General features: G+C 43.9%; 1 protein-coding gene across 1 annotated transcript; it reads left to right on the forward strand.

The window, feature by feature from the left end:
- Positions 1-7,155: 7,155 nt before the first annotated feature.
- Positions 7,156-8,112, forward strand: LOC123185771 (uncharacterized). Its single transcript, XM_044597594.1, has one exon. The coding sequence runs from the start codon at positions 7,480-7,482 to the stop codon at positions 7,852-7,854; it is 375 nt and encodes a 124-aa protein (XP_044453529.1). The 5' UTR covers positions 7,156-7,479; the 3' UTR covers positions 7,855-8,112.
- Positions 8,113-23,762: the final 15,650 nt, after the last annotated feature.

The following is a 23,762-nucleotide window of genomic DNA, read 5'->3' on the forward strand; positions in this document are numbered from 1 at the left end:
ACACGTCCGAAGCTCCCTTGCGGCAGGGGCCACTCCGGACCCCCTTGGCCTTCTTCTCCGGCGCCTTGTAGGGTGCCGGCACCAGCATCTTCGCCAGGAGCGGGATGACTGGTTCCTCGGGCAGCGGAGCCTAACATTGAATCCGCTCCGCCCTCTCTGTCCATACCTGAAAAATATAAAGTTTAGATATCCTCCTTGAAACAAGCAAGTAGAGGATGCGTCTGGAGACGTGAAAGGCTTACCGCATTGGCAGAATGGGTAATATCATGCCCGCGGTCCGAGTCTATGGCTGGCGGCGTCTCGTTGCCCTTAAAGAGCAACTTCCAGGTATCTTCGTGAGTGGTTCCGAAGAGCCTTTCCAAGGTTTGGTGCTTCTTCAGGTCGAATTCCCATAAGGGGCAGCTTCGGCTTTGGCATGGGAGGATCCGGCAAACAGGCATCACCTGGATTACGTTGACGAGCTTGATGTTTTTATCCACCATGCTTTGAATGCGCATTTGCAGCGCTATCATCTCGTCCGACGAATACTAGTTTGGGCCCTTCTCTATCCAGGAGGTGAGCCGCATTGGAGCTCCAGACTTGAATTCGGAGGCCGCGGTCCAGGTGGCGTCGCGGGGCTTTGTGATATAGAACCATAGTTTCTGCCACTCCTTGACGGTCTCCCCAAAAGTACCCTTGGGCCATGTGACATTGGGCAGCTTGCTCACTATGGCGCCTCCGCACTCCGCGTGCTGGCCATCCACCACCTTTGGCTTCACGTTGAAAATCTTGAGCCACAGTCCGAAGTGGGGTTGGATGCGGAGGAAGGCCTCACACACGACAATGAATGCTGCGATGTTGAGGAAAGAATTCGGGGCTAGGTCATGGAAGTCTAGCCCGTAATATAACATAAGCCCGCGGACGAAAGGGTGGAGTGGAAACCCTAACCCACGGACGAAATGAGGGATGAACACCACCCTCTCGTTGCTTTGGGGTGCGGATGATTTTCCCCTTGGCTGGAAGCCGGTGGGCGATTATTTCGCCAGATACCCGGCCTCCCGAAGCCTGGTGATGTCCTTCTCCCTAACGGAGGAGGCCATCCACTTGCCTTGCCCTCCAGATCCGGACATGGTTGAGTGCTTCCTTGAGGCGGAAAGAATGAGGACTTGGGCGCTGGAGCTCAAGAATGGAAGGGCAGAGAAAGAGAGAAGGCGTGGGTGAAGAAAAGGGAATCCTTATCTCCTTATAAAGGCAGTGAATATCAAGCGCCTCCCCACTCACCTTAAAACTCGCCTGTTCCCAAGGGCTGTGTAAACGGCACAGTTAGATTACCCACGCCCGTATTAATGAGAATCCCGCAATAAGGGGACACGATCTCCGCTTCGACAAGACGTGCCTATGAAAACCGCGTCTCAAAACATGGAACGGCAGATGGAAAACAGTTCGAAATGATGACCAAGAAGACGTGATGTCACATTATAAAAAGTTGTCAGCGGATTGGACTCGTGCAATATTATATTCTCTGCGGTTGTGTGTGGTACTTGTGTTGCAGATCCGGACACGTTCATTGTGTCCGAAGACTATGTTGGAGTATTCAGAAAGTGGAGCCCGCCTTGCAATGTCGAAGACAATTTGCGAGCCGGACACCTCGTCATTGAAGCCTGGTTCAGGGGCTACTGAGGGAGTCCTGGACTAAGGGGTCCTCGGGCGTCCAACCTATTAGACAAGGGCTGGACTGATGGGCTGTGAAGATACAAAGATCGAAGACTCTACCCGTGTCCAGATGGGACTCTCCTTGACGTGGAAGGCAAGCTTGGCGTCCAAATATGAAGATTCCTTTCTCTGTAACCGACCATATGTAACCCTAGATCCTTTCGGTGTCTATATAAACCGGAGGGCTAGGTCCGTAGACATATATCCTCATAATCATAGTCAAACAGGCTAGACTTTTAGGGTTTTAGCCATTAGGATCTCGTGGTATATCAACTCTTGTAATACTCATATTCATCAAGATCAATCAAGTAGGAAGTAGGGTATTACCTCCATAGAGAGGGACCGAACCTGGGTAAACATTGTGTCCCATGTCTCCTATTACCATCGACCTTAGACGCACAGTTCGGGACCCCCTACCCGAGATCTGCCAGTTTTGACACCGACAGCGGGTGGCACCGCAGATTTGATTTGGGCCGAACCCACAGCTAACTTAGCTGTGGTGGTTGCTGGCAGCTGCCTGCCATAGGTAAAATATGCATAATTATTTTTGGTATCGGTTGCAGCCACTAAACTATGGTGAGTAGTATTGTACGCTCGCCACTGGTGCCTCGCAGAGGAGTGGCAAGCAGTTCTACACAACCGCCACTAATCGCATTCATCATGTGTCCACCCTCAGCAGCGCTTGTTTGTGTCGGGTCATGCGCGGCACCCGTCACGGTTACTTTTGCTAATTAGCAGTGGTGGGTGCCCGACCAAGCCCGCCACTCGTTGGTGTTCACCTATAACCCTTTCCCAGTAGTGAAAGTTGATGCAAACTTCAAGCTGAGGAAGGGTTGTTACAGACAAATTTCTTTCTCTCCTCTATAGAAATGCACGGGTACTCTTAGGACTCTCAGGATGCTTGCTTGTGGGAAGGCCGCAGATGCAATTGATACTAAAACGGTATGGGAGAGAGCCTGGTCCTGTAGACCGGTGCAATTTGCACGGACTATGGCGAAGGTGTTTGAAGTAGAGTACCTGAGAGAGCCAACTGTGGAGGACACAGAAAAATTGTTTGCAATTTGATCAGGAAGAGGATTCCTAGGTATGTTAGGTTTAGTTGATTGCATGCACCGATAATGGAAGAACTGCCCAAAAGGTTTGTGTGGGCAATATCAATGTCATGTCAAAGAAGTCACCATCATTCTTGAAGCAGTGACATCGAAGGACTTGTGGATTTGGCATGCTAGGTTCGTGCAATGACATCAATGTGCTCCAATGATCTCCTTTGTTTAAGAGACTTTGTCATGGGGAAGCTCCAACGTGCAACGACACCATCAACAGACACAACTACACCATGGGGGTACTACCTTGCTGATGGTACCTATACTTAGTGGGCGATTTGTGAAGACCATATCTAATCCCAAGGCAACAAACAAAGCTGCTTTGCAATAATGCAAGAGGCAACTAGAAAGGATGTGGATAGGTCATTTGGAGTGCTCCAAACTCATTGGGGCATTGTTCTGGAGTTGTGATGATGTGAAAAGCGGAGACACTTTGACAACTCATGGCATGTTGTGTAATCTTGCAGAACATGATTGTCGAGGATGAGGGTGAAAGGGCAACACTCTCAGATGATTTTGAGAAGCCCGGAACTCATGCCCACCTCCTGGAACAAGAGGCAGGGAGCATTGCCAACTTTCTGGAGATGCATCCACAAGTGCAAGATCAATAGGTGCATATGAAACTTCTGAATGATCTTGTGGAGCATATGTGGGTCCACACTGTAAATCAGTAAACTTTACTTATAATTTATCGATTATGCACTATGAACAATATTTATGTTTGAACCATGTTTGGATTATGAATTATTAAGTACAAACAAATTTTATTTGTGTGCATTGAACTATCTTTGACCAAGATGATCGGCGTGGATGAGTTTGCATGTGTTTGATGTTTCGAAAATAGGGATTGTGGTTGCAAATGGCAATATTTGAGGCCCGTCGATCACTGTCCGCGGACGTATAGGGACCCGGATTAGGCAATTCCGGTTATAGATGCTCTTACGCTTTCCCCCTAAAATTTTACATGTAGCATTTGGGTGTGAAAATGAACACATCTTCTTCTTTTTTACATTTGCAAAGAAAAAAATTATGCACAGGAACATATACTCCCATGAGCGGAATTGGATTTCCATCATATGTCAAGTTCTAAATAGCAACTAGTCTCAAAACGAGAATCTCCTCGTCACCCTCTATCAATTTGGCTTTATATAAAAAGTGAGGCGAAAGCATTGTTTGGTACTAGTCTCAAAATAATTGTTTAAAAGCATACATGGTGCAGTAATGCATAAAATGGAAATTACCGCATAGCACAAAATAGATTTTTAGGACCAGAGTCTTTAAAAATGTGATCTTTCCAAATGTAGTTTACATTCGACATTCTATTTTTACACTTAGAGAAAAGCACGAGCTCTCGAGAATCTTAGAATTGGTATAACTTGCCTTTTTAACTACCATATGAATTGTGTTAAAAAAACTACCATGTGAATTGGTTTTAAAAGTAAAAAAAGGCAAGTTATAACAATTGTTCATCTTTCTTAGCTGGTATAGGACAATGCCCGTGCGTTGCAACGAGATATAAATATTGTAGTACGTTAGCTTGTGATTTACTTGTCCATATCAGTGCGATTGTGTACATAAATGTTTATCAAATCCTGCCCGTGATTTACCTTATATTTGGATGAGAATTTTGATAAGTAGATTAAAGTGGAACTCAAGGTTGTCAGAATCGCGATTTTGAATCGGATCGGAGCTCTGATGGTAGAATCATAAATCGTAGAATCTTCATTACTAGGATTGTAGAAACGTAGATTTTATGAACTAAAATCGTAGAATCAGATGGGTAAGTTTGGATCGTAAAGTCATAGAATCGTATAACAGAATCGCGATTTTAACAACCTTGGTGGAACTGGTTCAGAAGGTAAGTAAATTAAGGTGATTGATTATCATAAGGGGAAGGTTGGACGAAGAGGTGGTGGAAAGAAAAGTGAAACATGAAACCTTACATTCTTTTTAAGTAGTGGTAGAGATAGAGATAGAGATATCCGGCTATGCACCGTTGTGCAAAGATCTATGTTCGCACGAAATTCATGAGCCATACTCAAAAATAGTAATACCATGAGCAAACTTAGACATGATTTATGATTGGGCCAAGTCAAGTTGGGCCTCATAGGTCCCTTTGTAGTCCAGAATCAATGCGCCTTTCTTGCCCTTGACGCTCTGGTAAGTCATAACGATCAAATTAGTTTGCCCTGAGCGTCATTGGCCTTGGTCCACCATAGTCGGAGACGAAGGTGATCGGTCGAACCAGAGCTAGAGATGGTGTTTTGGCCACATCATCATGTTGTCGGTGGAGTTGAGACAAGAAGAGCTAGAGACCGAGACAATGTGGCCATTGAAGGCGAGGCGGTAATGAGCTGAAAACGAAGATGACATGGATGGCCACGCGTCGCCAAGGGAAGCCATTTACTGACGAGCTGTCTAGCTGGGAAAGGGGGTTAGGCGATGCCGAAGAAGGGGGGTGCTAGAGAGATGACTGCGTAGAGTAGGATGATGGAGGTGGCATCCTGGGCAAAGCAGAGTGGCATGTGTGCGACGCTGACCGCGGGGTGGCGAGGGATAATGATTATGCGGATGACGGTGGAGCGGGCGAAGAGGAAGGCAAAAACAGTGGGCTTATCCCACCACGAGTTAGCTTTAGGTGGTGACTGGATAGGGCACGCTAAAGGCGGTGAATAGCAGCTTCCCAAATTGGTGACCTTTTGTAGAGAAAATGGACTTGAATAATAGCATCATTTTTACTCTTTTCTGATGGAAAAAATCAGCCATTAAAGTATTTGAGCTTGATTTAGTCTCCACTCGACAGTGTATCTGAGATGGATTTACTCTCCACTTAACAGTCATCTGTATGTATATGTGACCTATTATTACACATGTGGCTGGATTTTTCATGACTTAGTCACTTTGCTCTCTATTATCCGATTTTCATTTAACGGCCACGTGTTTCCTTCTTTCTCCAGCAGTCGCCGCATCTTGTACTCATCAGTGCCCGCCGAACTGTTTGTCCTAACCGTTGGCGCCTGTCGAATCGTCTGCCGCCGCCACCCGTGCCCTTGTCACGGACATGCCACCCTATCTTACGCTATATATCGTGTCTACCATGTCGCTGACGCCTCAAGCTTTCCCTCTAAACTTCACCAACATTCACACCGGCCATCACCTCAAACCCGAACTAATCAAGCCTCTGTCTCGCCTCTATCTATGATGACATGGCCAGCCACATTATTGGCGGCTCCAATTTCTTCGTGACGAGTCCTCGTCATCCTGGGGCTCTGTGCGTGGGAGGGGGGAATTGACTAACCTGCTCAAAAATAAAAACAGACGCTTGTTTATTAGCAAATTTGTATATGTATATGCACTCAGTTCTAGTGTTGTATACCTCTTGCATTTTTCTTGAACAAAATCATGTTGTAGAGGATTGCTTCTCATGTAAATATAGTTGCTAATTATTTCTCAGCTAGTATTAGCTGACATCTAGACATCTTTTTGTTTCATCGGAAAAAGTAATGTACTCGAGCACGGGTTTTATGTCTTTGATTTAATTAGCAGAAAATGTGTTATTTGTTATATAAAATATACTCCCTCCGTTTTTATTTACTTCGCATATTAGCTTCGGTCAAAGTCAAGCTTTATTAACTTTGACAAAATTTATAGACAAAAATATTAACATGTACAATTACAAATCAATAACATTAGATTCATTATTGAACGTACTTTCGCATCATATAAAATTGTCATCATAAATATTATATTCTTTCCTATAAACTTGGTCAAACTTTATGAAGTTTGACTTCAGTCAACTCTAATATGCAAAGTAAATAAAAACGGAGGGAGAACTTATTTGTTATATATAAAATATATAATTCATCATGTGAGGACACAACAGATACATGAGAAACCAAAATAAGTTTGTAGATTTATCAGCAAAGGAAAATGGAAGCAACATAGGAGTGTCTTGATTTTTATTTAGTTTTTCTATACAATTAGGAGGTCATTGATTATATGCCTATCCGGGACCAAACACCAGGCGCCCGGGACACTAAAAAAACGTACACCCCAAAACTCCCACGTAGCTGCCACTGGCGGGTGGACCTACGATTGGACCCAGCTGCAAAATCCTTTGCCCGGACACGCTCCCTGGAATTCCCATTCCACCCCCTCCCCCTCGCCACACGACTGCGCAAACACACATCCAATTACCCATCTGCCCTTCCCGTCTCCCCACAACCACGAGCACGCCACTCGGCTGCGGTCCCTCTGCACGAGAGCGCGGTGGCAGGGACGTAATTCCCTCCGAGGCCCGGGGGCCCTCTCTGGCGCGCTCCAGTATAAATAGGAGGCAACCCCCCTCCTGACGCCCCCCCGTCTCTTATAAGCCAGAAGAATTTTCTCTCGCCTCCTCCCCCTCTGCTCCCCCCGTCTCTCCTCCGATCTTTCTCTCGTCCCGTTGTTCCCTCCCCTCCTCTCGTTCGGCCTCTGCCCTGTGAAGTTACCGTCCTGCCCCCGGTGGGCCCCACGGCCATCAATCTCCTGGAGATTTTTTTTCCTCCTCCCGATTGTTTTTATTTCTTTCTTTTCTTTGCCTCTTCCGCATACATACATATCCCATCACCAGAAACCGCTTTCCTCTCCATCGACGGCTCCCCTCGGCTGGTGCTGCTGACGTGGCGGGGTCGCGGCCGTCGATATGTCGCTGAGCGAGAAGCTGGAAGCGGCGCGTATCGCACTGGGCAAGCGCAAGGAGCGGGAGCTGCAGCAGCTGGGCCCCGCCCCGGCCCCGGCCCTAGCCCAGCTGTCCAAGCCGGCTCGGGCCGGCAACAACAACAAGCTGCTAGCCGGTAACCTGGCCCACGAGTTCCTGACCCACGGCACGCTCCTGGGCCGCCGGATCGAGCCGAGCCACCACCACCAACCCGCTGCCGCGGCCGCCTCCCCGCGGCCCGAGCCCGAGCCGAAGAGGAGGTACGCGGAGCTGTCCTGGCTGCTCATGACGAACGGGGCCCACATCCCCGGCGTCGTCAACCCCACGCAGCTCGGCCGCTGGCTCCAGATAAAGGAGTGACGCCCGCCGCCGGCCGCCCCCATCGGCGCCCACAAGAACCACCACCAGGAGAACGAGGAGGAGGAAGGGCAGCAGCACATCAAGACAAAGCGGTTTCGTCGTTCGCCTCGCCTCTCCCACCCCCTCCCCTTGTCTTGTTTCCTAGATCTAGCGAGAAAACTTGTTGCTGTTGCTGTTGTACTTAGCGCTATCCGTTCGATGCATTGGCACTGCTAGTCTTTAATTTCTTCTACTATTACCGTGTTTGCGTATCATTCATTCATGCGTGTTCGCCTTTATTTTCCCTGTCTGCGCCGCGCTCGTCGCGATAGCAAACTGCAAAAGCCGACGGATGGATGGATCGATCGTGGCGGAAATGTTGCAACGAGCATGGCGTGCGCTGGTGGAGATGGCTCGGTAGTTGGTCCCCGTTTTTATTTCCGTCTCCGTGTCTGGGTGGGCATGGCCGCATTCGGTTTGGTTTGGTTTGGTTTGGGTGAGCGCCCCGGCTCGGGGCTCTGCTCCGTAATAAATACAGGCAAGCTGGCGCCCACCGCGTGCGAGGTGAAGGATCAAAGAACCGGGCGCGTGGTAGATATGTCATCTTATCTGTGTATGTTTCGTAGCACTACTAGTATACAGTAGTATACTTAGTGCCGACCGATTGATTATCCTAGATGATTTTGTTTATTGGATCAAGGGACGAAGGGGGTCTGGTCCGGTCTGGTCTGGACCCGTCGTGTTTCCAGACGAAAGCTTTGATTAGTTTTTTGTAGGGAAGCTTTGATGAGTTGGTCCTTGTTGTTTCCACTGATCGATGAAAGGTATTTTGGCTCTTGCGCGCCTACCTGGTCCGTTACGACCTGTCTTTATTTGCATTTAAATACACGGGGATCGCTGCTGATTTGGTCGATCTTGATTTCCATCCATCGTCCACCGTATCGGTGCTGGTGAATGGTGGGAGGGAGGGCGATGCGAATGTGATCGTGCTAGTCCGTGGCCGTTGCTTGTGGAATCGTCTAATCCAGATTTGTGTTGCACGAAAGAGGGTCCTTGGTCGGTCACCTCGCCTGGGGTACGTAGCATGGCTGGGATAGAAGCAGGGTCGCCTCTCGTGAAGTAGACTCGTCGATCCGCCGGGTAGCAGGCGACCACGACTCCAGAGGGTGCACCGCCGGAAGCTTTTTGATTTGTTAAATCCCCTTCATTCCAGGGAGGCTGCTAACCGGAACTCTGCATTTCGGATGCCTGCCTCGGGCTAGCGCAAGCTGCAAGGGGAGACTTCCGGATCCAGCGTCCAGACCTCCAAAATTCCTATAAAAACACACTCCGTGCAATTTCCGGGAATGGTCATGCTGCCCTTGATGGCTTTTTCTGTTATGGGCGTCGACCAGTATTGACATATTCTCATCTAGTAGGATGAAGTCAGGTTGCCTTGAATCGAAATTACAGCTCGTAGGCGCTTCTCTGAATTAAATTCTTGCTTGGTTGGTTGTCCGCCTCGGCCAGAATTAGCTACTACTAGTAGCAGACAGAGCGATGATTCGCGTCATTGAAGACAGCGGGCTGCTCTGTACCATCTGCGCCCGAAAAGGTAATACTACGGAGATTAGTTGTATTGTGGCACAAAGAGAAAAGAGCATACTGCCTTCTCTCTTCTTCCCTACCTATGAGAGAGCATACTGCCTTCTCTCTTCTTCCCTACCTATAAGAAGTTATAAAACATGTGAAAATCCATAGCTGGACATGAGCACGTCTACTCATGGATGAACAGTAAATTCAAATAAAATACGACGAAGATCTGAAACAATTATACAGCAAAGATGAACAAGTTTTCAGTGGGCGTGCGAGGTTTCATGGCAATGTGACATAGCAGGAGCTAGGGAAAGAGAAAACAAAACCACTGTTCCAAATTCAGATTCTCAGAACTCTGTTTTTGTTTGTTTCTTGTCCAGAACTCCTATGATGTCATATCGTCGTGTATTTTTGCATAAACCTAGAAAACTTGTGCATTTTTTGTGCCAATTTTTATTTTTACTTTTTCCGATTCTACTGTTCATCACCAGGAGCATATGCTCCCAACACCAAAACGCCATCCCCATAAAACATGCGTCAGTGAACTCTTGTTTGGTTTTCCCCCTTCTCGGAATGATTTGTGAGCCTTTTGTGTATCCTTGAATAACTACGTGGGGGTTTTATCGACAATTCAATGGACAACTTTTCATGTCCTAACATTGTACCGGGAGAGTTTGTTTCTTGACAAAGCACTTCGAGAAGAGGAAGGGAAGGGTGTACTCATGCGTCAACTCTATTGTGCGTCATGAACTCTACTTTTTTTGAAAAACTTTCGATCTACTCATCGCCAATCATGGTAGCACATCAAACACCAGAAATAATAAAAATTACATCCAAATTTGTAGATCATCTAGAGACGGCTGCAAGCACTAAAGTGAGCTGAAAGCGCGCCGCCGTCATCGCCCCTCCCTCGCTGGAGTCGGGCACCATTTGTTGTAGTAGACAGTCGATAGGTCATCGTGCTAAGGCCCCATAGGACCAACGCACCAGAACAACAACCGCGCCAATGAAGAAAAGTTTAGATCGGAAGGATCCAACCCAAAGACATAAGGACAAAGACAAATAAAGATTGGATCCGAGCAGATCCACCAAAGACAACCACCAGTTGAATCCTGCGAGATCTGCCAGAGACACACCTCCACACACGCATCGATGATGTTAGATGCACCACCGGGACAAGGGCTAGGCGGGGAGAACCTTATTCCATATTTTGGGAGTCGCCGTCGTCTCATCTCTCTGAGCAGGACACAAACCCTAACAAAACTTGAAGACACACCTAAAAACAGAACCCTCCCATCGCTAAGGGACGGGATCCACTGTGCACCCATGGCCATAAGGCCAGATGAGATGTGGCAGATTGGCGCCGCCGCCGACGGGAGGCAGAAACTCTAGCTGCCTTTCCTTAGGAGGAGAGACGTAGCCAGGAGAGAAATCAGATTTGTCATGAACTCTACTTCCCTAGGCAACGTATCTTAACAAACATATACATCCGATGTACCCGTGGGGTGTGCACCCTTGTATGGGGAATAGAAAGACAAGATCTGAATAAGATAGATGCAAAATAAAATGGCATGATCCACATGTACCAAAATAAAATTCATTGCCTTTGTCACATATGATGACCACTTTGCCTCCTACTGAGCTCAGTAAGGGTGACTTGCAGGGCTTAGTGGAGGGCCGAGCCAACAAAATTAGGGACATGTGCCAAACATTAAAACGAGGCCTACCTCACTAGAAAAATAGACCTATAATACTAATATATGTTATAATGTGTTACATGCCAATATGATATATCAAGAATCGCACCCATTCGTTGAAAAACTTGTTTTCAGCTTAAACTACTTTTCTATTGCGCGACACGGCCTTAAGCAATCTTCAAATCAATCATTCAAAAAAATTAAACTACTTTTCTAGATGGAATCTTAGTACACAAACAACACATGAGATATGGGATGCAATTGAAACAGAAAAACCTGGATGATCGAGTTAGGTGTGTGATCCCCTTGATGACTTTGCCCTTGGACCATCATGCCGCTAGATGTGGCCATAGGTAATGTCCTTGCCATTGGACGCCTAGACATCCCATTTCTCTCCAAGTTTATGGAGAATAGGCTTACGAGAAGACTATGGAATCAAATTGAACGAAGAAAAGTAGATAACCCTAGGGATTATAGAAACAAGATTTTACCTACCATTGAAAGACAAGGAGAAATTTGTTTGGAATCGGCAAATCATGATCTCCTCTTTCGTTAATTGAGGAAGAGGAAGGAGGAAAGAGCATCGGCATCCATCATCTACTGATTGATTTAAAGGAAAGAGACGAAGAAGGACTCGAGGAGGCGGAAGGTGAAAAGAGGGAGGCGGCTAGGAGAAGGTGTGGCTGACTCACTTGGCTCGCTGTGTAGATGTCGTAAACCGATTGCTAGCCTTCTATTGTCGTTGTTGGGCTGATTTCTTTCGTCTTTTTCTTTGAGAAATTGTGTATATACGAACCTGAGTTGGGGCCCAGGCTGGCTTAGCGCCTATCCTATGGGGTCGGAAGGCATGTGACATTCAATGATTTTGTTTCCAGAAGACACGACGTTACTAGCATCCCACATGTGTCGGTTGGCACAAGCCGGTTGCTTTCTAAGAAACTCTTGTCATATTTTTTTGTGATAGCCCCTGTCGTATATATTACTTCAAAATGGAGCCAACGACCCCACAAATATCGTACAAATCCTCAAAAAGAACGGAGCCAAATAAAAACAAAACTACAGAACATGTTCCCGAGGACACACGCCACGCACTTAAACCAAGTCTAGACATGCGTCCTCTACCCGCCATGTTAGTGCACACATGTCGAGAGATTTGCCTGCTAACCATATGCATCTGTCATCGTTGTTGACGATGAGCAAGTGCAGCCAAGACAAATTGCCTCCACTTGGCTGGTTATTGAACTTGTGTGAAGGCAGTCACCAACACCGACCATGAATAAGATTCACATGTGACAACCATCAATTCAACGGATAGATGTGTGACCACGTAGTCCAGAAACCACAAAGACACTTCCTTGTATGGAGGTTGAAGTGAATCTCAATGGAAACTCATGGAGATTAACACAAAAAGTTGCACTCACACTAGAGGAGGAGGACACCAAGAATATCCCCAGCACAAATAAGATCTGGAGCTCATGCAATGTGATGCAACCATGCCCTGCTTATAGCTACAAGGAGACCAAGAAAAAAACATGAAAACTCCCGAATATAAGGAGACTTTGCACGAACATAGAAAGGACACATTGTATCTGACATAACTGGTTGTCGCTCGAGATAAGGAGGGTGATGATTGGTGTTGTAGCCGTCAATGATCGGGGTAACTACAAATGGAGGAGCAAGGTTGATCTAGCATAGGATTACACTTCTCTAGAAAATGAATACCTAAAAGGACACTATGTCTAGCCCCTGCAATAAAGGCGGGTGATCCTGATTGATCCGCCCACATTGAAAACCTCAACCTGGAATGCTTCAACATTTTCTGTAATTTTGTATGCCCCTACGTTTTTCCATCCCAAGGTCGTGGTCTCGTTGGAGACACACCTCAATATATAACCGGTAGACCGGTTTGCAACAAATGATGAGTATGGAGTTAAATAGTCTAGGCAAGTAATGGTAAATGAGGAGTCCTTCTATTCAGAAGGGGAAGCAACAAGATTAAGCTTTAAGCTTTGTAAGATTAAGTGTCAAGCTAATATGTTGGCTCACAAGAGTGCTAAATTTAGCTTTGATAGTAGCTCAGATGGTTGTCTTTTTAATAGTTTGCCACCTGCGTGGCGTATGTTGTAAGGAACAATTGTAGAAAATAATTAATTAATTAATACAAGCGGAGGTGTTTAAAAAAGGGAAGCAACAAGTCGACTTCTAATTTGTAGCTAACCTTTTTATTGGTGTTTAAATGGAACAATAACATGATGTTTCCAGCAAATCATTAGTTTGTATTTGAGAGTTCATGGGAAAAAGATTAATAACAAATTATTTTTCCATGGACATTGTGATTTGCCATGGTTGGGTACGGGGATATTAATAAAATAATCCATGATAAGGGTGGTGGGACTCAAATAGTACATGCAAGTGTTTACATGAAACTTTGAGTGGTCACGGGTAGATGTTGTTGGCTTATATTGGTGATGTTTTCACCCAGAAAAGTGGAAGGACAAGATAACGGTCGGATCACACAGTTATAAATAATGGAGTGGATATTAATATGTAGTAGTTTAATCAGTCCAACCACTAAAAATCATTAACAAGCACTAACTAATATTCCTAGGAGCGGGATGGTAGGCGGGAAGATTCACGCCACTTCAAAGTTTGGTTAGTTCAGCCAGGATGAATTTAATGAGGTTGTGTAACATGCATTTGAATAATCACACATATTAAAGGATGCTCCAATTCGTCTTTCATGTCATGCTCTGGTTTCAAGTTTCTTCTGTGGTCTTGTAGCATTAGAAGAAACCGCGTTTGTCCCAAAAATCTGCAACGTCCTCTCACACCTTTGGGGGGTGGGGGTAAAGCAAAGGCGAGAATATGTCTTTGCTATGTTGGCGTGACAACCTCCTTATTTGGGGCGACAACCAATTATGTCAGATACAATGTGTCCTCACTGAACTGACTTGGATAGACATTTATGATCTCTACCCGCCACGTTAGTGCACACACGTCGAGAGATTTGCCTAGTAACCATATGCATCTGTCATCATTGTTTTTCATGAGCAAGTGCAACCAAGAAAAATTGCCTCCACTTGGCTGGTTATCGAGCTTGTGTGAAGGCAGTCACTAGTGCCGAAGATGAAAAGATTCACATATGACAGCCACCAATTCAAAAGACAAATGTGTGATCGTGTAGTCCAGGAACTGCAAAGACACCTCCTTGTATGGAGGTTGAGTGAATCTTGATACGTCTCCAATGTATCGATAACTTTTGATTGTTTCATGCTATTATATTATCAATCTTGGATGCTTTAAATGCTATTTTATATCATTTTTATGGGACTAACCTATTAACCCAATGCCCGGTGTCAGTTCCTGCTTTTTGCTTGTTTTTGGCTTTTCAAAAAATCGGTACCAAACAAAGTCCAAACACGATAAAACTTTATGGTGATTTTTTTGAACCAGAAGGGACCCCAGAGAAGGTTCAGGAGGAGGCCAAAAGACCTATGGGAGCGGCACGAGCTCACAGGGCGCACCCCCTGAGCTCGTGGGCCCTATGCAGCTCTGTTTGGCCTAATTCCACCTCTATAAATTCACAAATATTCCCAAACTAACAGAGAGCCACCGGAAACATTTTTTTCCGCCGCCATGAGTTTCTGTTCTTCTGCGATCCCATCTAGAGGCTTTTTCTGGTACTCTACCGGAGGGCGAATCGATCACGGAGGGCTTCTACATCATCCTTGCCGCCTTCTGATGATGCGTGAGTAGTTTACCACATACCTATGGGTCCATAGCTAGTAGCTCAATGGTTTCTTCTTCAATACAATGTTCTCCTCGATCTTCTTGGAGTTCTATCCGATGTAATCTTCTTTTGCGGTGTGTTTGTTAGGATCCGATGGATTGTGGGTTTATGATCAAATTATTCATAGAAAGTAACTGAGTCTTTTCTAAACTTTATTATGCATGATTGTTATAGCTTTGTATTTCTCTTTGATCTATCTGTTTGGTTTGGCCAACTAGATTGATTTATCTTCAGTGGGAGAGGTGCTTTGTAATGGGTTTAATCTTGTGGTGTCCTCACCCAGTGACAAAAGGGGTAGCGAGGCACGTGTTGTATTGTTGCACTACGAAAAAACACTTCTGTGATGATACGTGTTTGTCACTGATACGTCTCCAACGTATCTATAATTTTTTATTGTCCCATGCTGTTATATTATCATTATCGGATGTTTTACATTCACTTTATGGCAAATTTATATCATTTTCTAGGACTAACCTATTCACATAGTGCCTAGTGTCAGTTGCTGTTTTTTTGCTTGTTTTTTACTTCGCAGAATATCCATATCAAATGAAGTCCAAACACAACGAAACTTTTTGGAGATTTTTTGGACCAGAAGACATCTTGGGAGTCAAGGAAGCACCAGAAGGGAGGCCCATGGTTCCCACCATCCACCTGGGCACGCCAAAGGCCCCTAGCGTGCCCTGATGGGTGGTGGGGCCCATGGAGGTCCTCTCCACCGCCTCTCAGCTCTATAAATTCTCAGATATTCCGGAAACCCTAGGGGAGCGATCGAAACACAATTCCATCCACCGCAAGTTCCAGAAGCACGAGATCCAATCTAGATCCCTATTTCGGTACCTTGCCGGAGGGGAAGACGATCACGGAGGGGTTCATTATCCTCATTGGTGCTCCTGCGATGATGCGTGAGTAGTTCGCCATAGACCTATACTACCTCTTGAGCTTGCGTTGGTTTTTCCCTTGAAGAGGAAAGGGTGATGCAGCAAAGTAGCGTAAGTATTTCCCTCAGTTTTGAGAACCAAGGTATCAATCCAGTAGGAGACAATGCGACAAGCCACCGAATAACTGCACAAACAAACACCAACTTACAACCAATGCGACAAAGGGGTTGTCAATCCCTTCACGGTTATTCACAAAGTGAGATCTGATAGATATGGATAAACGGTAAAGTAATTTTTTTGGTATTTTTGGTTTATGGAACAGAAAGTAAAGATTGCAAAAGAAAGTAAATAGGAAATTAGAATTGTAGATCAGAAACTTATATAATGGAAAATAGACCCAGGGCCGGGGGCCATAGGTTTCACTAGAGGCTTCTCTCAAGAAAGGGATTATTATGGTGGGTGAACAAATTAATGCCGAGCAATTGATAGAAAAGCGCAAAGTTATGACGATATCTAAGGCAATGATCATGAATATAGGCATCACGTCTGTATCAAGTAGACCGAAACGATTCTGCATCTACTACTATTACTCCATACATCGACCGACTCCTGCCTGCATCTAGATTATTAAGTTCATAAGAACAGAGCGCATTAAGTAAGATGGCATGATGTACCGGGATTAACTAAAGCAATATGATGAAAACCCCATCTTGTTATCCTCAATGGCAACAATACAATACATGTCGGTTCCCCTTCTGTCACTAGGATCGAGCACCGCAAGATTGAACCCAAAGCTAAGCACTTCTCCCATTGCAAGAAAAACCAATCTAGTTGGCCAAACCAAATTGATAGTTCAAAGAGACTTGCAAAGATATCAAATCATGCATATAAGAATTCAGAGGATATTCAAATAATATTCATAGATAAGTTGATCATAAATCCACAATTCACCGGATCTCGGAAAACACACTGCAAAAGCGTATTACATCGAATAGATCGCCAAGAACAACGAGGAGAACATGGTATTGAGAATCAAAGAGAGAGAAAAAGCCATCTAGCTACTAGCTATGGACCCGTAGGTCTGTGGTAAACTACTCACGCTTCATCGGAGAGGCAATGGTGTTGATGTAGAAGCCCTCCATGATCGAATCCCCCTCCGACAGGATGTCGGAAAAGGCCCCAAGATGGATCTCACGCGTATAGAAGGTTGCGGCGGTGGAAAAGTGGTTTCGTGGCTCCTTTGGAAGTTTTCAGGGTATAAGAGTATATATAGGAGGAAGATCTAGGTTAGGAGGCCACCGAGGGGCCCACAAGGTTGGGGGACGCGCCCTCCACCCTTGTGGCCGCCTCGTGGCTCTTCCGACTTGCACTCCAAGTCTCCTGGGGTGTCTTCTGGTCCAAGGAACATCATCGTGAAAGTTTTATTCCGTTTGGACTTCGTTTGGTATTCCTTCTCTGCGAAACTCTAAAACAAGGAAAAACAGAAACTGGCACTCTACTCTAGGTTAATAGGTTAGTCCCAAAAATCATATAAAATAGCATATTAATGCATATAAAACATCCAAAATAGATAATATAATAGCATGGAACAATCAAAAGTTATAGATACATTGGAGACGTATCAACCTACGGCTCTGTAGGCAGTAACTAGATGGCTTCTTCTCTCTTTTTGATTCTCAATACAATGTTCTCCTCGATGTTCTTGAAGATATATTAGATGTAATGACTTTTGCGGTGTGTTTGTTGGGATCCGATGAAGTGCGAGTTTATGATCAGATCTATCCATGAATATTGTTTGAGTTTTCTTTGATATCTTATATGCATGATTGTTATAGCCTCCTATTTGTTTTCTGAATCTTTGGTTTAGTTAGGCCAACTAGATCGATTTCTTTTGCAATGGGAAGAGGTGCTGTGTGATGGGTTCGATCTTGCGGTGACCTCACCCAGTGACAGTAGGGCTAGCGAGGCACGCATGTATCGTTGCTATTGAGGATAAAAAGATGGGATCTATTCCTACATGAATAGATCTTGTCTACATAATGTCATCATTCTTATTGGATTACTCTGTTTCTCCATGAACTTAATACACCATATGCATGCTGGATAGCGGTCGATGTGTGGAGTAATAGTAGTAGATGCAGGCAAGAGTCAGTCTAATAATCTTGGACATGATGCCTATATACATGATCATTGCCTTGGATATCATCATAATTATTTTCTCTTCTATCAATTGCCCAATAGTAATTTTTTTACCCACCGTATGCTATTTTCTCGAGTGAAGCCACTAGTGAAATCTACGACCCCCAGGTCTATCTTTTATAATATTGTTTTCAGATCTATTATTCCAAAACCCCAAAAATACCTTGCTGCACTTTCTCTTTACTTATTTTATTTCGTGTTTTTGCAAGATCTATTTATCCATGTCAAAAGGATTTCTCTTTGGGAAAATACCGACGCATATTCAAGCCACATCAAAAGGATTTCTGGCGCTGTTACCGGGGAGACATCATCAACGTCTATTGGGTTCCTAATCACAAATCTCATATCCTTTCAATTTACATCATTTGCCATTTCCCTCTCGTTTTCATCTCCCCCACTTAAAAAATGCTTTCTTTTTCGTTCACCTTTTTCTCGTTAGATCTCTTGTTTGCTTGCAATCTTGTTTGCGTAGTCACGATATCTCAAATAAGGTATTATGATGTTCCTTACCCCAATATTTTTCTTGAGATTGGGAAAAGTACTAAGGAATATATGACTACACAATTTGAGCATAATAAGTTTTTTTATCGAAGAGCTTAAGGAACACTTTGTTGTGCTAGATGCTATAACAAAGCAACTTGATCATGTTAGTAGAGAAGTTTCCAATCTCCAATCCAAGTATGCTCATACTGAAAATTTAGTAGGTAAAATATCCGATGCACAAGCTACACTAGTAAATCAAATGGCGGTTAAGCTAGTTTCTCTAGAAGATAACAACGATGAAGATATTAAAATGATTGGTGTTTCTTCTATTGATTCCTTGTTTAGTAATATTAAACTTGATGAAAATAGGACTAAAGAAGAGTCAACTTCAGCTAGAGGGCATCCTCATAATTCGGAGGTGAAAACGTTGTTGAAAAAATTGATAAAAGTGGGTTTGGAGAGGTCAAAACTTTAACTAGTGATGTGCCCACTCTTTTGGATTACAAAGATTTTAATTATGATAGTTGCTCTTTGATTGAATGTATTTCTTTGTTGCAATCCATGATAAATTCACCTAATGCTTATGAACAAAATAAAGCTTTTACTAAACATATTGTAGAAGTGATGATGAAAGTTTTAGAAGAAAAGTTGGAATTAGAGATTTCAATTCCTAGAAAATTATATGATGAATGGGGACCTACCATTAAAGTCAAGATTAATAATTATGAGTTTTTTGCTTTATGTGATTCGGGTGCTAGTGTTTCCACAATTCCTAAATCTCTATATGATGTGCTTGGTCTTACCAATATTGAAGAATGTTCTCTTAATTTGCACTTGGCGGATTCTACTATTAAAAAGCCTTTGGGAAAATTAATGATGTTCTTATTCTTGTAAATAGGAATTATGTCCCCATAGATTTTATTGTTCTTGATATTGATTGTAATCCGTCTTGTCCCATCATACTTGGTAGACCGTTTTTACGAACTATAGGTGTTGTGATTGATATGAAAGAAGGGAATATTAAATTTCATTTTCCACTAAGAAAAGGTCTGGAACACTTCCCTGTAACAAGAATTAAGCCACCATATGAATAAATCATGAGGGCAGCCTATGGAACAAAAACCAAAGATGACAATACTTGAATCTATGCATTATGCCTAGCTAAGGGCGTAAAACGATAACGCTTGTTGGGAGGCACCCCCAATGAATAAAAATTATTTTTGCCTTTTTATTTTTGTTCTTGAGTGTTCACACAATTATGCTACTGTTATGATTGTGTTTTTTATGTTTTAATTAGTGTTTGTGCCAAGTAAAGCCTTTAGGATCATGTTGGGTGATAGTTGCTTTGATCGTGTTGAAAAACATAAATTTTTACGTCCAGTAGCAGAATTGATGTGCCCTAATGGAGCGACAAAAAATTATAATTTTTTTACACAAGATTGATATACAAATTGCCTACGTTGTCCTAATTATTTAGAATTTTTGGAGTTACAAAAGTATGGTTAAAGTCCAGATTACTACACACTGTTCTGTTTTTGACAAATTCTATTTTCGTTGCATGGTGTGCTTATTTTGATGAATCTATGGATTGTATCTTGGGGTATAAGTCATGGTAAAGTTAGAATATAGTAGGTTTAATGCAATTATAAAATATGAATGGGTTTGCAACAGTACTTAAAGTGGTGGTTTGCTTTATTATACTAACGGATCTCGTGAAGGTTTTGTTAAGTTTTGTGTGATTAAAGTTTTCAAGTTTTGGGTGAGATCACGATGGATGAAGGAATAAGGAGTGAAAAGAGCCTAAGCTTGGGGATGCCCATGGCACCCCAAGGTAATATTGAAGGAGAACCAAGCAAATAAGCTTGGGGATGCCCCAGAAGGCATCCCCTCTTTCTTCTAACAACCATTGGTAATTTTACTTGGAGATTTATTTTTATTCGTCACATATCATGAGTTTTGCTTGGAGTGTCTTGTATTATATGAGTCTTTGCTTGCTTTTCTTTTTAGTTTGCCACATCCATCTGAAGGAAATATGCCCTAGAGGCAATAATAAAGTTATTATTTATTTCCTTATATCATGATAAATGTTTATTATTCATGCTAGAATTGTATTAACCGGAAACTTAGTACATGTGTGAATACATAGACAAACAGAGTGTCACTAGTTTGCCTCTACTGGACTAGCTCGTTGAATCAATGATGGTTATGCTTCCTAACCATAGACATGAGTTGTCATTTGATTAACGGGATCACATCATTAAAGAATGAGGTGATTGACTTGACCCATCCGTTAGCTTAGCACGACGATCGTTTAGTTTGTTGCTATTGCTTTCTCCATAACTATACATGTTCCTATGGCTATGAGATCATGCAACTCCCGAATACCGGAGGAACACTTTGTGTGCTACCAAATGTCACAATGTAACCGGGTGATTATAAAGGTGCTCTACAGGTGTCTCCGATGGTGTTTGTTGAGTTGGCATGGATCAAGATTAAGATTTGTCACTCCGATTGTCGGAGAGGTATCTCTGGGCCCTCTCGGTAATGTACATCACTATAAGCCTTGCAAGAAATGTAGCTAATGAGTTACTTACGGGATGTAGCATTACAGAACGAGTAAAGAGACTTGCCGATAACGAGATTGAACTAGGTATTGAGATACCGACAATCGAATCTCGGGCAGGTAACATACCGATGACAAAGGGAACAACGTATGTTGTTATGCGGTTTGACCGATAGAGATCTTCGTAGAATATGTAGGAACCAATATGAGCATCCAAGTTCCTCTATTGGTTATTGACTGGAGACGAGTCTCGGTCCTGTCTACATAGTTCTCGAACCCGTAGGGTCCTCACGCTTAATGTTCGGTGACGATTTGTATTACTAGTTATGTGATTTGATGACCGAAGTTTGTTCGGAGTCCCGGATGAGACCGGGGACATGACGAGGAGTCTCAAAATGGTCGAGACGTAAAGATTGATATATTGGAAGGCTATATTCGGACATCGGAAAGGTTCCAAGTGATTTGGGTATTTTTCGGAGTACCGGAGAGTTACGGGAATTCGTCGGGGAGTATATGGGCCTTATTGGGCTTTAGGGGAAAGAGAGAGGGGAGGCTGCGCGCCCCCCAAGGCCTAGTCCGAATTGGAATACAGGGAGGGGCGGCGACCCCTCCTTCCTTCTCTTCTCTTTTCCCATTCCTTCTCTCCTACTCCTACTACATGGAAGGGGGGAATCCTACTACTGGTGGGAGTAGGACTCCCCAGGGCGCGCCATAGTAGAGGGCCGACCCTCCCCCACCTCCACTCCTTTATATACGAGGGAGGGGGGCATCCCATGGACACACAAGTTGATCATTGATCTTTTAGCCGTGTGCAATGCCCCCCTCCACCATAATCCACCTCGGTCATATCGTAGTGGTGCTTAGGTGAAGCCCTGCATTTGTAGTTTCATCAACACCGCCATCATGCCCTCATGCTGACGGAACTCTCCCTCGAAGCTCTACTGGATCGTGAGTTCGTGGGACGTCACCGAGCTGAACGTGTGCAGATCGCGGATGTGCCGTACGTTCTGTACTAGGATCGGTCGATCGTGAAGATGTACGACTACATCAACCGCGTTGTCATAATGCTTCCGCTTACGGTCTACGAGGGTACGTGGACGACACTCTCCCCTCTTGTTGCTATGCATCACCATGATCTCTTGCGTGTGCGTAGGAATTTTTTTGAAATTACTGCATTTCTCAACAGTGGCATCCGAGCCAGGTTTATGCGTAGATGTCATATGCACGAGTAGAACACAAAGGAGTTGTGGACGTGGGTATATACATATTGCTTTCCGCCACTAGTTTATTCTTGATTCAGCGGCATTGTTGGATGAAGCGGCCCAGACCGACATTACGCGTACGCTTACTGGAGACTGTTTCTACCGACGTGCTTCGCACACAGGTGGCTAGTGGGCGTCTGTTTCTCTAGCTTTATTTGAATCGGATTCAATGAACATGGTTCTTTCTGGATATCAAAAAGCAATCACTATACCGTGTTTTGGTTTTTGATGCGTAGGTAAGAACGGTTCTTGCTCAGCCCGTAGCAGCCACATAAAACTTGCAACAACAAAGTAGAGGACGTCTAACTTGTTTTTGCAGGGCATGTTGTGATGTGATATAAATTGTTGTATGAGATGATCATGTTTTGTTAAAGTTATCGACAACTGGCAGAAGCCTTATGGTTGTCTCTTTATTGCATAAGATGCAAGTGCCATGTAATTGCTTTACTTTATCGCTATGCGATAGCAATAGTTGCAAAAGCAATAGTTGACGAGACGACCATGTGACAACACATTGATAGAGATCAAGATGATGGAGATCATGGTGTCATGCCGGTGACGGTAGAGATCATGACGGTACTTTGGAGATGGAGATCAAAGGCGCAAGATGATCATGGCCATATCATGTCACATATTTTGATTGCATGTGATGTTTATCCTTTATGCATCTTATTTTGCTTAGTTCGGCGGTAGCATTATAAGATGATCTCTCACTAAATGTCATGGTATAAGTGTTCTCCCTGAGTATGCACAGTTGCGACAGTTCATCATGCTGAGACACCACGTGATGATCGGGTGTGATAAGCTCTACGTTCACATACAACGAGTGCAAGCCAGTTTTGCACACATAGAATACTCAGGTTAAACTTGACGAGCCTAGCATATGCAGATATGGCCTCGGAACACTGGAGACTGAAAGTTCGAGCGTGAATCATATAGTAGATATGATCAACATAGTGATGTTCACCATTGAAAACTACTCCATCTCACGTGATGATCGGACATGGTTTAGTTGATTTGGATCACGTGATCATTTAGATGACTAGAGGGATGTCTATCTAAGTGGGAGTTCTTAAGTAATATGATTAATTGAACTTTAATTTGTCATGAACTTAGTCTTGATAGTATTTGCATAACTATGTTATAGATCAATAGCACGCGATGTAGCTCCCCGTTTATTTTTGATATGTTCATAGAGAAAAACTATGTCGAAAGATGATAGTAGCAATGATGTGGACTGGGTCCGTGATCTGAGGATTATCCTCATTGATGCATAGAAGAATTATGTCCTTGATGCACCGCTAGGTGACGGACCTATTGCAGGAGCATATGCAGACATTATGAACGTTTGGCAAAGCTCGGTATGATGACTACTTGATTGTTTAGTGCACCATGCTTTACGGCTTAGAATCGGGACTTCAAAAACGTTTTGAATGCCATGGAACATATACGATGTTCTAAGAGTTGAAATTGGTATTTCAT

Source organism: Triticum aestivum, chromosome 2A (assembly GCF_018294505.1).
Source record: "Triticum aestivum cultivar Chinese Spring chromosome 2A, IWGSC CS RefSeq v2.1, whole genome shotgun sequence".
Lineage (NCBI taxonomy): Eukaryota > Viridiplantae > Streptophyta > Magnoliopsida > Poales > Poaceae > Triticum > Triticum aestivum.